Source organism: Prunus avium, chromosome 4 (genome assembly GCF_965620075.1).
Source record: "Prunus avium chromosome 4, drPruAviu1.hap1.1, whole genome shotgun sequence".
In the NCBI taxonomy this organism is placed as follows: domain Eukaryota; kingdom Viridiplantae; phylum Streptophyta; class Magnoliopsida; order Rosales; family Rosaceae; genus Prunus; species Prunus avium.
Genome location: NC_142287.1, coordinates 20,140,159 through 20,155,848, shown reverse-complemented (window position 1 = coordinate 20,155,848; position 15,690 = coordinate 20,140,159). Strand labels below are relative to the sequence as shown.

General features: G+C 33.3%; 1 protein-coding gene and 1 long non-coding RNA gene across 2 annotated transcripts; one reads left to right on the top strand and one right to left on the bottom strand.

Moving 5' to 3' along the window:
* Window positions 1–142: 142 nt before the first annotated feature.
* LOC148294992 (uncharacterized) lies at window positions 143–2,515 on the bottom strand. Its single transcript, XR_015835197.1, has 2 exons — window positions 1,288–2,515; window positions 143–535 (listed from the first exon to the last, which is right to left on the bottom strand). It is a non-coding gene; the product is annotated as an uncharacterized LOC148294992 (long non-coding RNA).
* A 1,951-nt stretch (window positions 2,516–4,466) lies between these two features.
* Window positions 4,467–12,115, top strand: LOC110758308 (palmitoyl-monogalactosyldiacylglycerol delta-7 desaturase, chloroplastic-like). Its single transcript, XM_088251984.1, has 5 exons — window positions 4,467–4,879; window positions 5,068–5,208; window positions 10,951–11,091; window positions 11,328–11,434; window positions 11,523–12,115. The coding sequence occupies exons 1-5, from the start codon at window positions 4,589–4,591 to the stop codon at window positions 11,716–11,718; spliced, it is 876 nt and encodes a 291-aa protein (XP_088108110.1). The 5' UTR covers window positions 4,467–4,588; the 3' UTR covers window positions 11,719–12,115.
* The last annotated feature ends 3,575 nt before the right edge of the window (window positions 12,116–15,690 follow it).

The following is a 15,690-nucleotide window of genomic DNA, read 5'->3' as shown; positions in this document are numbered from 1 at the left end:
ACGTATTACCCCTATATTGTGGTTGTATTGCAGGCTCGACAGCAGTACAATGGCAATTCAACTCCTTATTCCCAACTTCCCAAGACTTTAATTTTATTTTGAATATAGACTTGAAAAAAAATGGTGTTAGAGAAGCAATACGTGGGCAATACATGGCAATACATTGGCAATACATGGAAATATATGGGTAATACACGGGCCAATATCTTGGCAATATATTGGCAATACACGGGCAATATATTGGCAATATCTTGGCAATACATGGGCAATATACATGGGCAATACATGGGCAATATACATGGGCAATACATTGGGCTATATACATGGGCAATAATACATTGGGCAATACATGGTTTGAAACTGATAAAGTACAATGAAACCAGAGCATGTTTATTAACAAACTATACTGTAAAAAACATCTCCAAAGCAGTTGAATTTGCAGCATCTACTGTTGCGACCATTCCTCGTTTTTCAGAACCATTGCCGCTCAAGGAATTCATAGCTTCTTTACGGGCTTTCAAAACCAAAAGAAAACCTACAAAATAGAAATGGAAAGTACATAAAGTTCCAAGAGATCAATTACTATCAACTATGATGTGTATATTCTATCGAGGGCACAACCAACTAAACTTTTATGTTAGAGTTTGGATTATATGAAAATGAACCAAGCTTGACAACACGTTAGTGTAATGCCCATATATCAACTTTGTATTAAAAACATGTTCACCATTCACCCATCTCTGTTCTGTGTCATCGACATAACCCGACCATTTTTGAAGTGATGAAATATAGTAGCATTACTTACAGTAATTTCTTGGTTTTTGATCAGAGAAATGTACTTCATAGAAACATGACCATGAATGCAAACAATTAAATTCTTCAACACCCTTACTAGTGCACTCTCAATGAAACCGATACAGAACTGGTGAACTTGTATGGTGTATAAAGTGAGCTACGAAACCTATTTCAAAATTCAAAACATAATGAACTACATAAAAAAACTGTCCTTTTACTCTCATATTGCAAATTATTTGCTCGTGAAATTTTTTCCAAAAACTTATTTCCTTTCCTTTCAAACAAACAGGATTAGAAGCCAAACCCCTAAAAATCAAAATTGAAGCAAAAATTGACATAACTAACCTATTTCTATGCTAGAGAAAATCAAGATTTGATTTTTATTTTTTGTGTTATTTTGAGCAAAATAATTCCTGGGTATTGAAGAATGGGAAAAATAGCTTAGAACTCAAAATTACAAAAACAAAGTGACAAAGGATCAGAAGAGAGCACCTGGTGGCAATGGGTATGGCGGGTTGTTGTTGTTGATGCGTCCTTTTCTATTCCTTCTGTTACTCCTTTATGTAGGCTTTTGGAGGGTGGGCATGGTCTCCCCCCTGAATGAAGGTGCTGGTCCCAGATGGCCAATGAAGTTCGATCCCTGATCCCTGATCCCAGATTTCATGTAAAAGACAGTTTCTACACATCCCAGATTTCATGCAACTATAGCCACACACTCAGCCTAAATGACCCAACACATAGCCTACTTGATAGCCTTAACCACAGTAAGGGGTTTTAGCAAGCAAAAAAAAAAACAATTCTCACAAATTCCAGATTTTCAATTATATTAAAATACAAAAATAAACACAAGACTAATGTTTAAGGCTGATAGAATCTTCCAATTGAATTGAATTATCTGATATTCTAGTGCTAAAACATTCACAGGCTGATCTGATGCCACAAAAATAAGAAAAGGCTCTGACTTTGTAGTCATCTACAAGATATATGCTTATTTATGGGTTTATGCTGCAGAGACTGAGTTGGAGGCTTCTCAAAAGGTTACAGATTTTCAAGCATGCTTGCATACCAAAACAAAACCAACACAATCAAACTACATCAAGGCAGCCAACTCAAAATTTCCAAAAACCAAACAAACACATCTATATAACAAAATCATAGCACTTTTAAAATTTGGAACCCACAACAAACAATACTCACAAACATATATAACAAAATCAATCACAACAAGACCTATTTGCATCCATATCTGGTTTTGATAAGGCAAATGCAACAATTTCGAATTCAAAATTCATACACTTCATATAAAGAATTTCAGTACAAAACATATCCGAAAGCATATTAAGAATCACTATATCAATATTCAACAGAAACCCACATGATACAAACTGAAAAATACAAAAGACTAGCATACCTCAACCATTAGAGAAAACCACAGTTTCACATCTCAGAACACTAGCATACCTCAACCATTAGCAACACTAAACAAAACCCACCAAAAACTCCAATACCTCGTAAGTCAGAAAGAGAAAATTCACTCCCTTTCGCAAAGCCCAAAACACTATAAACGAAAATCATATTTTGTTAAACACTCAAAATTCTATATCAGCACCACTCAAATTCCCATATAGAAACACCACAATTAAGCAATTAAAGCAAACACTCCATAAGCATGTATATGTATATATATATATATATATATATATATATATATATATATATATATATATATATATATATATATATATATATATATACAGTTATTCTCTTATCCGGATGTCCGCACGTTATTATCGTGCGGATCCTATTGTAAACAGGCAGGAAAACAGAGAGGGGTAGTACAAAATACACTGTGTCCGCACGATAATAACGTCCGGATGTCCGCATAAGAGAATTTCTGTATATATATATATATATATATATATATATATATATATATATATAGAGAGAGAGAGAGAGAGAGAGAGAGAGAGAGAGAGAGTAGAGAAAATTGGAGCCCATGAATGCCCCACCAGCGGAGTCTCCGACAAACTTGAGAAGGCAGACAGCAGGGCCATTGGAGGAGGCGGGGACTAACGGGTTTGAAGAATTAGGGTTAGGGTTAAGGTTTGGATTGGTATCGAGCTCAGTGTTAGTGTCCGGGTCAGACTTCGGAGAATCCACCGACGTCGTCGCCATGGCCATTACTCTCTTTGATTTCTATGAAGTCATGGCTGAGCAAGATTTGGGCGAGTGCGAGAGAGGAGAAGAGTTGGGAGAAATTGGGTTTCAGAAAATGAATTTTTGAGGGGATAAAGGGTCAATATAAATATATTTATATGGAGGGCAATTGGGTACTTTCATGTTACAAAGTGAGTATTTTTTATTGAAATTTATAATGTGATTATTTTTTATTAAGGTTTATCTTTAGTGACTATGTATGTCAATTTCCCTAAATTAAAATGGTTTTTTTTAATCGGAAAATAAATTAAAATGGTTTAACCAAATTCTTTTTTAATTAAAATGAATGATGTGGCATGTGACATGGATTGCCATGTTATTTGCCACATCAGTTGGTATTAAAAAGTTGATAAATAAGTTGGTGCCCCTAACATTATTGGTAGATATATATCTTATGTAGGAAAATTACATTATACTTCCAACACAAAAAAAAAGGACAATTACATTATACTAATTAGAGACTCCGTCTGGAGAAATTTTTATATGTTCCACGTACACCATGTGGCTGGTGTACCATCCAATACACATATGACATATGAAATTATTCTACTCCATTGATTTTTGTGACATATGGCTGGCTGCATTAGAAATATTTCAAATGTCGTATGTCTATTGGATGATACACCAGCCACGTGGTGTACCCGGGACACCCAAAAATTACTTGTCTGTCTAATGGCTGGATGTCGGTGCTCGTTGATACCTTTTTTTTAGTAATTTCAATAAAGACATGGAAAGATGAGCTAACTTAATTTGCCTCCACAAATCTGCAACTGACTAGTTAATTAAACAAAAAGAGTCTTAATTATTCTGTGTGTGGGATGGTTTTCTTCTCAGGGAAACTGTAGGAAGGGATATAGGTTTGCAGCAGATGATTCAAGCATGAAGATTTATGTAATATAAATTCAGACGCTGCATACAAATTGCATCACAAAACGAACAAAATATAAACTTGATAGAAAATTAATTGCATTTTCATTCTTATAGGTTAGCTACATTATTAGTTTAGCACCTGTGGATTTTGTTAACTCATTTATATTGTTCGAGGGTTGGAGACCCAATTTCAGATTTTTGATGGGGATGGGTATTGTAAAGAGGCTTGAAATTTTGTGGATTAATTTGTATTTTCCTTGCAGATGGAAATTTTGGGTTTTTACCCAATTTCAGGGAAACACCGTTGGTTTTTTTTTTTTTTTTTTAGAAGTCAAACCCTAAGGTTGTTTTAAAATTAGAGCAAGAATGCTATTTTTAGGCTTGACACCTATCAGGTTGGCCATGTGTAGAGTTTGTCACAGATTCCAAGAGGGAATTCGGGACGGGTCCTTTCAACAACATCGTAAATCTACAAATGTGTAAAATAGTTAGATGGCAAGTCAGTGAGTTATTAAATTACGTAACTATAGATTATGTAAGGGTCGGGCCTAGTTTCTTCAAAAACACTAGTTCTCACATGCTTTTTTAGCAGATGCTTTGCGCGTATATATTGTGATGACAAGGCAGCAAGGTACTTCGTATTATAAATACTCTATACAATGCCCATCTTTTTTACAAACTTAGATAATCAGAATCATATATTTTTATGATGAGGCTTCTGGGCAAAGTTCTTAGGAAGTCTTGTGGAGAGTTTTGGGGGAGGAAATGGAACATACAAGACGTATTCACAGTGGCTGTGTTTTTGGGTTTGCATTCCCTTTGTGCATTTGCTCCCTTTCATTTCAATTGGCCTGCATTTTGGGTGGCCATCACTTTGTATGTTGCAACAGGGTTAGGAATCACACTGTGTTATCATAGAAGTCTTGCCCACAGAAGTTTCAGGCTTCCAAAATGGCTCGAGTACTTCTTTGCCTATTGTGGCATTCTGTCACTTCAGGTGTGTGTATATATATATATATATATATATATATATTTGTGTGTGCATAAATTGTTTGGATTATTTTCTCTGAGTGATTTCATTTGTAGGCTGAGTTATAGTTTACTAACACAGGGAAATTGTGAATCCCCACCTGTATCTACCTAATCAAAAGATTATTCAAGGTTTGTTATTGTTTCAATTTGCAGGGTAGTCCGATTGAATGGGTGAGTACGCATCGTTACCACCATCAGTTTACTGACACGGGAAAAGACCCTCACAGCCCCATCAAGGGTTTATGGTATAGTCACATGGGTTGGATCCTTAATAGCCGTCATCGTTTTGAACAAGTAAAAACCAAATACAATCCCTTCTCTCTCTCTCTCTCTCTCTCTCTCTCTCTCTCTCTCTCTCTCTCACATGTAAGACGTTAGATTATTCTAATTACCTACTTAAGTGGTCTTCTAATCATCATAGGGTTGTCTTGGGCTCAATATTGATCAAGGACTCAATTACTACTCGGCCCGTAGCCTTTGTACAAGTGTTTAAGTTAAATACATGGGCCAAAGGGATTCCTAATTAATATGGACTAGGGTTTTTATTTCCTAATGCAATAAGGATTGCTCAAGAGTTTTTTCTTGATGGGAGAGACTCCTAAGCAAATGCATATAAAATACAAGTGCCCCTGCTCAACCGATCAAGCCAACCCACACAAAAGAATTCACCCCATCTAGAATGAGTGTATAAAGGGATCGGATTGAGGAGATGTGCTCTTGTATAGCCTTGATGTGTGTTCTATCATGTGTAGTCATTATAGTTTACATGTGGTATCAGAGCCTAGGCTACATGTTTTAGAACCAAAAAGAAATCGCCCACCTTTTCTACTGCAACTGGTCGTGTACACGGTACGATTTTGGGCTGTTGTGTTTTCCTCCTCTTTTGCTGCATCTTGATCAAGCTTCCATGGGGTATGATATTTTATTGAATATGAATTGATTGCTAAAGTTTGCGGGGATAACATTAGTTTCATTTTTTTTTTTAATTATGCAAATTGCATCCAGTTGTCACGAATTAGTTTTAATCCTAAAGAATTGGCAACTAGTATTATAAAGGACCTCTAATATGAACTCATGTCGTGACACTTATATTGTTTGCCTTTGTATAAATTGTTTTCCCTTTTTTATACCTCCATGGACACAAATTAAATACAATTTCAAGTAAAAACATCTTGTTTGACGGCATATTTGCATGATATTCATATGGTTTCAGTTTACGATATCATGCATACTGAGTTTGTGAATTGTGGCATGTTAAAATATTTTATAAAGATGACATCAGTTTTCTATATGTCAAGCATGCTTAATTTTCATAAATTGATACATACTTTCAGTCGTAGCTTTAGTTATTAATGTTAAATTGACCCAAGCATGTTTCATGTTGATTAAGTAATCGCATGTCATGAACTGTTTTTCTGTGACTTATTTGGAGAAATTCATTTATTTATTCCATGATTAATTTAACTCAGTTTTAGGTTTTTTTAATTAAAGTACCAAACCAGAAGGATAAAACCTAAAACTGAAAGTTACAGAAGCAATGTATTGTTTTATTACCCTTTATTACACTAACATACTTTGTTAAGCGTGTTTCGATATACAGCTTTTCTCGTTCATGCTTGAAGGGTTGAGATCAAAGTTTCAAGAGTTCTTGTTTCAATTTAAAGAGCGAAAGCAACCTAGTTGATTAAAGAACCTTTGATTCTAATAAGATTGGTTATTAAATGTGATAAAAGTATAAAGTTTTAACTTTATCATATTTGGAAGTTTTATGATCATAGTCTACAGATATTCTAGCAATGGTTGAGTGAGCCAAAGCAACTCAATCATTAATAGTTTTCTGGATTTAAAGAATTGATCATAATTGGCATTGTAGGTGAAGGCGTGTTAAAAAACTCTCTGTCCAAAGATGTGAGTGGTTTATCATGAGTACACTTATAATGGAACAATATGGGAGATGCACTGCATGAATTTGCAAGGAATTTCTTCAGTCCAAAGACGTGGGAGTTTCTTTGTTCCGGAAATTCGTGTATGTGCATGTCCTAGTGTTGAAAACATGTTTAATTCTCTACCCAAAGGTGTGAATTAATTATGTTTAATTGAGGATATGGGGACAGATTGATTGTATGATATATTTTGGAAGATTTCAGTTATGTCACAATGAACCTTAACTCCATTGGCATACAAATTTTGTTCTTGTTATACGGATTGTAACATGTTTAAGTTGTTGATGATAATTTGATATTGGTGATCTTGAATAGTCATGAAAGTTAATGGTATGACAAAGAAATAGATTTTTGGTTGATCACATAAAGGAGATATGAGTATGGAAAATTGATTGCATTAATTTCTCATATCAAATATTCTCTCAAGTTACACTACAATTTCTGATCACTATTAGTTCACATCAAGGTTTATGCATATTCATAGAATGTATGCAATTTTGGTATTTGTGACTTGATTGATCGAAAATTTGTGTTTTCTTATTTGGTTATGTATGGACATGTTTGATACTTGGCTATTTTTCATATGCAATCAAGTGACTGTTTTATAACATATAGCTGGATTAATTCATACGTGTAAAAGGATTGATACATATTTAATTGGATTGAATCACGTAAAGTTGGATTGATCTGTAAGGTTGTGTTCGTCATATAGAATGAAATAAAATAAAGTTGGCTTGTTTTAAATGGTATGGCGTACTGCTGCAAGTGTTTTTGAGGCATGATTGGTGTTGTATTTGATGCTTTCAGTATTGGATAAAGGCAAACTTGCCTTGTGAATATATATTTACAAGTATTAATTGTGGTTATATCACTTGCATTTAAGGAATATCACTATTTTATTGCCATTATAGTTTTCAATTCTCAGTTTATCGACGTCTAATTATATGTCATGTTATATAGTATTCATGCTTGATATTAAGAAATATGATTGTTTCACCCAAGAAAGGATAATTTTGAATGATAACCTAAAGAAAAAACTTGGGTTTTGCATGGCAAATTATTTGGATAAACCTTTTGTTTTAATATGAGGAAAATGTCATGCTATATGAAGTTTAGATCTTGCATTAGAAATAAGGATGTTCTGCTGTTGTATTGCTATTTCTTAATGAATGAGATGCATGGATAAAATTGCACTTTTGATTAAGGATCACTAACTTACTTGTTTTGAATCAAAGTGGCACATTGCTATATATAAAATACTCAAGATACGATCTCTGGATTGCTCAAAGGTGTTTTTCAAACTTAATAAAGTGATATTTTATATATCTTGGTTTTGTGATATGGTTTTAATTGTTTCGTTTGCACCTACATGGAACTTACTGTTTTATGATGATGTTTAGAATGCATAAGGATAGTCAAATTTCTTGAGGTGCACATTGCTAAGCATTCACAATTTTATAGTTGACTATTTTCAGTTTGTGAACTGCGCTTCTATGATGTCTGTTTTGGATTATTTTGTAACTTGAATTAACTCATGACAAATTTAGGCAATAAGGATGGTTTTCTAAGTTTTCTATAGTTGCTGATTTCATGAAAATATATTGAGAATTGAATTTTTGGTGAATTTATAAAGTTGAAACAGATGCACAGGAATTTTCCTGACAGTTTCTGCATTATGAATAAAGATTGTTGAATGACTCACTTAAAGATCTTCAAATGAACTGAATTTTTGATATGTTGAGCATATACGTGTCTTCGTGAATTCTGCAAAGTTTCGTGATTATTGGATGTATAGATTATTTGTGAGAATTTTATTAGTGATCTGTGTTCAGGAAAAGTATGTGCTGACAGATTTTGAGTAACCTTGTAGGTCAATTTCAGACTTTTTAATTAGCTATAAAATGACTCATTAATTTTTATGTTTGAAGATTAATGACTCTAGTTTGTTTGCAATAAATTTGATGCTAATCCGACTTATAAATTAATTATGGTAAATTCTCAAGTAATCACTTATCATTTCTGGAAATTTCTTGACAGTTTTTGTGCATTTAGGCTTATACTGTGAAGCACATTAGGAGCACGCCTTGAAAGTTCTTTACGCAATCTTATCATGATATATATATATATATATATATATATATACATAAAGTTTTTTTGTGCATCGTAAAGTAGTGAGTGTTTGCCCAAGTGGGAGAATTGATGTAAGGTTTTGGGCTTCACACTCGTTATCTTGGTTTTATAATTGTATAAACTCATTAAATTTTGAGTATATGTGGAATTTATTTCTGGTTACATGGCAAAATGAAGTTCTACACCATTAAGTACTATGTATGGGATTAACACATTGTTTGGTTTTGTGCTCTTCTTGTTTTTCCTTGTGCACCTATATTTTTCTGACCAATATTTTGGATGACTGGCTGTTTATTTTGGCTATTAAAGTTCTTACCATGCTTATTGTTTTCTACTTGTATTGCTTAAAGAAAATTGAATCGGTGTTTAAAGATAAAAGTGGAATAAAGTTGAATGCCTCCATTACAGTTTTTGGTTTTTCTCATCTACGTGCAACTTAAATGTAAAGTGTTGTTTGAGAAAGAATTGAATAAATTAAATTTGAGCTCTAACTCTAAGGATTGGACTGCGATAAAGTTTTATAATGTATTAATTCATTTTATATGGTTTTGATCCATTTTTGTAACATGCAAAATATATGTTTTGATGAGTGGGAGCGTTTAATGATCTTCTTTGAGGATGTATTCAGTAATTTGGATATTTTTGATTAATCGCTTAACAATCTAGTTTTGCATTAAGGATTTTAAGGCTAATAAGAACAAAGTTTGGTTTACGTATGTTATATGTTCTTATTATTTCATGCAGTTTTGTTCAAATCTTCAGTAAGTTAATCAATGACTTTTGCCTTTTCAATTGAAATTTGTGATTGCTAATAAGCATTTGGATTTTGGTTCATGCTTGTAAGGGAGAAGGCAAAAGAAAGAATTTTTCCAGTGGTTCATTGATTCATTGAATAAGGTTGTTTCATACTTGTTACAATTATGGTTATGCCGTTAAGTTTTGATATGTAGAATTAGTGGGAGCTGAGTTTTATTCCACTCAATTTCATTAGATTTCTTGGAGACAGTTCAAATATTTTGTCTATTGCTGTTTGGTTCGGTTCTTTTATTAGATTACGTGACTTCAGTTTTATGTTTACTATTCTTTGACAAATGAATCCAGTACATGTCATTATGCAGTATAGCTAGCTACAGTCACTGCATAAGACATGAATTCATGCCAGTGTCATTAAGGAGAGATCTTGGTAATCTCTTAAGGAAGGGCTTATGAATGAAAATGACCTTTGTAAACACAAATTAAGTTTTGTCATGATCATTCTGTGTCCTAGTCTTGATGGAAGCCTTATGTGATTTTGCAAGCTTATATGTGTGGTTGTAAGAACCTTGGATGTTATAAATTCAATGTGTTCTGACAGTTCCATGTAAGTTTACATTTTTGACAGTGGCTTGATTTAGGAATAGAGTGATGTTGAGTTCTACATGGCCATACAGTGATCAACTTTGAAGCCTTGATGATTATTTGACCAAGTGGGAGAATGTAAGACGTTAGATTATTCTAATTACCTACTTAAGTGGTCTTCTAATCATCATAGGGTTGTCTTGGGCTCAATATTGATCAAGGACTCAATTACTACTCGGCCCGTAGCCTTTGTACAAGTGTTTAAGTTAAATACATGGGCCAAAGGGATTCCTAATTAATATGGACTAGGGTTTTTATTTCCTAATGCAATAAGGATTGCTCAAGAGTTTTTTCTTGATGGGAGAGACTCCTAAGCAAATGCATATAAAATACAAGTGCCCCTGCTCAACCGATCAAGCCAACCCACACAAAAGAATTCACCCCATCTAGAATGAGTGTATGAAGGGATCGGATTGAGGAGATGTGCTCTTGTATAGCCTTGATGTGTGTTCTATCTTGTGTAGTCATTATAGTTTACAACACACACACACATTAATAGTTACGCATGTATACATACATATATATATGTTTGCACACACCAACTGACACCTATATGTACTTGAAGCACGGCGGCCTGAAGAATGTTGAAGATTTAAGGAAGCAGCCCTTCTATAGGTTTCTTGGTCGTACTAACTTTCTACATCCAATTGCTCTTGGAGGTTTGCTATATGTTGTGGGTGGATTTCCCTTCTTGGTCTGGGGAGTGGTGAGATTGCTTACTCATGACTTACCTTAATTTTAACTCTACACATGTATATAATTAATCCGCATTAACTCACCAGAATTAGATTATCACAATTAGGTATAAAATTAACCATAACTCTATATCATCCTAGGAATGTGAAACCTCCACCAACTAATTGGAGATAAATACCACGGTTAATTAACTTATCGTCTATCGAAACATGTCCTAAATTTAAATTTCATTCCATATAATTTCAGGGGGTGAGGATGGTACTTGTTTTCCACAGCACTTTGCTAGTAAATTCTATTGGGCACATGTGGGGAAAGAAAGCATGGAACACTGGTGATATGTCTCGGAACAATTGGTATCTATTTAATGCTGTCATATTATTTCATCATTGCTAAATGTAAAATTGGGATGTTAACTGGTTTGTCATATGTTCCATAATTTAGGTGGGTGGCATTGCTTGCGCTTGGAGAAGGTTGGCATAATAACCACCACGCTTTTGAGTACTCGGCTCGACATGGGCTAGAATGGTGGCAAATTGATTTTACTTGGTACATAATAAGATTTCTTCAAGCGATTGGAGCGGCAACAAATGTGAAGGTCCCAACTGAAATTCAAAAGCAACAAAAAAGCTTCAAATAACAGAATCATGGCTACTCAAAATTATAGGCTTTGAAGATTTCCTCTACTATGGATATGATGGATAATTATGCCTTGAAATCCTATATGCATTTGTCATGTGGTCAATATTCAAGCATGGAGTGGATCTTAGTGTTTGTCTGGTTTCTTTGGCTTCTACAACAATCGCTTGCAGTCATAATATAGAATAATCATCATAGGAAGAGTAGTTTTGTAATGAAATGATGTTGTGTACTATGAATAAAATTTATATGATGTTGGGAGTTTTTTTTGTTTCCATTTTGATGGTAACTAGGGTTCTGATTCCATATCCCAATCCAAAATAGTAGAGAGAAAGATAGAAAAGACATTACAACCAAGAATGTCATCAGAATTTCACAGACCACAACTTATATTCGTTCTTATTTCAGTGGCCATTTGTTTTTTTTTGGTTTTTTTTTGGTTTTTTTCCTGTCTAGACGCAATTTACTATTAATTACTTTTCGTTCCATTGACTTCACACTTTGGATGTCGCGAGGAAGAAGATACTGATTTAGGAAAGAACTCATATAGATGAATTATTAGTTTCAATAACGAAAGGCAGATGTGGGGATTTAGAATGTTTCACTTTTAGGGCTTCCTACCTTTATATATAGATTTTAAGGTTTAAGGCTTTGATCTCATGTCCCAATCAAGAAAAGTAGAAAGAAAAAAAGAGATTGAGCCAATTGAATTGTCAAATACAATTCTTATTAATTGACAAAACTGCAACCAAGAATATCAAAACTTCACAGACCTATCACTTGTACAGATTTTTGTATAATAATATTAATAGCTAGTGATTTAATATTGCAATTCACGTTCTCATGGCTTTGGGCAATTCAAGATTAGTCTGCATTTATACACTCTTTGTGTTATAAACTATAATGGACCCTTGTTCTCAAGGGTGAAACCATGAATTTTTCAACGGGTGTGCTAGCTTAAAATATAATGATTACTTTTTTTCTTACCGTTTCTATAGCTGTTCTATAAATAAAAGTGCAACATTAAATCACATAAACCACGTTAGTTCATAGTCTCATTGACTGGTTTTCAATAAAACAGAAAACAAATATATACTAAACGCGACAAAAAAATTCATATTATCAAAATTAAAATATGTTTAGCAATAGAATTAAAAGTGTATCTATTCAAGTTGTGCCATGCAATCCGTGATAGAATTAAATTTTTGTGTTTTTGAATTTGAATCAATAAGCAAGTTTGATTGCTAATGTGTATTTTCATTGCTGCCCTACAACTCAATTAAAAAAATATTGGACATTTTTGAACTTTAATAAGTTAATACATACTGGGCTATATTTAAAATAACTCATTTATAGGCTTGATTATTTTTTCTTTCCCAAAAACTTCCTTAGGCTATAGCCCACCACAACCATTAGAGTGGTTCCGCGAGTGATTAAACATATTGTACAAGTAAGCACATATTTGTCACGTTTTATACATTTTACAATTTTTTAAAAATAAAATAGATAAAACTCACATATTATACAAGTGTTTTTTTAATACATATTATTATTGAATAGAAATAATATAAGTTAATTTTTTTAAATAATTAATATTAAACTATTTATAATGACCCAATTTTGTGCAGTATTTTATTCAATAATAATTTTACCAAATAATATACGTATGTATTTTATTCATACTCTTCATGTGCGAGCCTTAATTTACTCGTAGCACTAGTTTTGGGGGCTGGTTCATATGATCGGGGTTCACCTTCTTTCTTTTATGTTGTACATCAATTTCAGGCGGGTTGAGAATACGTACTATGAGAAAAGATATTTGTCTTTGATTTAAAAGGACCCACTAGTGTAGTGGTTTGGAGTATTTCCTCCCTCAGGCAAGGTCCTGAGTTCGAGTCCTAGCATCAGTGTAGTGTGTGTGAGTTTAGTATTCTATCGCCCCTCTCAATAGTAATAAAGTAAATACATGAACCGGTATTTTTATTCTTATTTAAATAATTCCTTTAATTTTTACGACCCCAAATTTTAAATTTCTTTTTAAAAATTTCCTATTCAGCTAAACAAGTATCTACATACCATCTTTCATTTTCCACACCCAAACATGTCCTAAATCCAAACTCCTTGTAATTTCAAGGGGTGAGGACAGTACTTCTTTTCCACGCCACTCTCATAATAAATTCAGTTGGCCATATGTGGGGAAAGAAACCATGGAACACCGGTGATATGTCTACAAACAATTGGTATATCGGATCTATTCCCCATTATGCTATATTTCATCATTGCTAAATGTAAAATTGGGATATTAATTTGTTTTATGTACGTGATATATTTTTAATAATAATTTAGGTGGATGTCAATTATCACGCTTGGAGAAGGATGGCATAATAACCACCATGCATTTGAGTACTCAGCTAGACATGGGTTGGAATGGTGGCAAATTGATATTACTTTGGTACGTAATAAGATTTCTTCAAGCTATTGGATTGGCAACGGATGTCAAAGTCCCCACTGAAATTCAAAAGCAACGAAAAGCTTCAAATGGTAGAATCATGGCTACTCAAAAATAGGGTTTTGAAGATTTACTATGTATATCATGGATAACGTTACTAGCTTCAAATCCTCTATGCGCGTTAGTGATGTTGTCAATATTCATGCCTCAAGTGGTATTTGATGAGCACATAAACTATCACATTTATTATCCCTAAATATATTTGTTAGTAATTGATTTTCTTACAATTTTAGTTAATTAGGTTTGTTTTTCACTTTTGCACTTGCTTACATACCCATTACATAATTGATGATGATTTCATTATTTTATCTTAAGGTTGAGGAATTAACAAACATGACTTGGTGGCATTAAACAATTTGTAGTTGGGAATGACCAAATGAATGATGAAGAATTAGTGCCACACCAAGGCATAAAAGAAAGGAAAAGAAGCAATGGATAGAGCAACCAAGAAGAAAAGAATTGAAAAGAATGCATGAAGTGCCACACCCATGCCAAAAGAAGAAACAATGAAGAGATGGGTTACGGTTGTGCATTGAATAAGATGAAGAATTTGGAGAATGGAGTCATCAACACTATGGAATAAGTAATGGAAGCAAATTGGCAATTGGTTTGATGCAAGTGGAATACATATTAAATTCATGAATGGAGGGATTTAATGAATTTAGAATTGCTCCCATTTTCCTATAAATAGGAGGAGCTATGGCATTGTAAAATCACACCCAAGCTCCACAACTCTTGAGCTTTCTCTCTTCCCTCCATCTTTCTAAGTTTTAATTTCTGTTTTTAGTTTTATTTTATTATGGGGAACTAACTCCCTAGCTAAGGCTAGGGAGAAAAATTTTAATATAAGTGTGTAATTTTTATTAGTTTGATCCAAACTTAAGCTTTAATGTGAATTTGTAGTTTTTGTTCAAATGGAATTTGTAGTTTTCTTTTTAATTAATTGATGAATGTTTGATAATCTATTTCATGGGTTCAATCATGTTTTTCCCATTGTGTAGTAAAAACTTTCATGCTTTTAAAAGAGAAGAGAATTACTTAAGATTAATAGAATTTTGATGAAGATTATTTTTTGATAGTTTGTTGCCAATGGTACAAATTATGCTTAGAATACTTCTAAAGGAAATTAAAAAGAGCTTTAATTATTTTGAACAACTACATTGGAAAATATTTTGTGGATCAAATTATTAAGAGTTGCATGCTTATGTTAAACGTGGAACCCCAATGCCTTAGTGTTTTAATCAATTGAATTTTCTTGAAATCAAATCTTGCATAAATCTACTTTTCAATCATAATTGTTCTTTTTCAGCTCTGTTATCTTTACACCACTCTCTGTGGATACGACATTCGGACTTCCGAGCTACACTGCTATACAACACCTCCCTTGGGTTTTACAAAGTGGTCCGAACAGTATTTTTTTGGCTTCTAAAATAATTACTTATAGATCGTACTATAGAATAATCA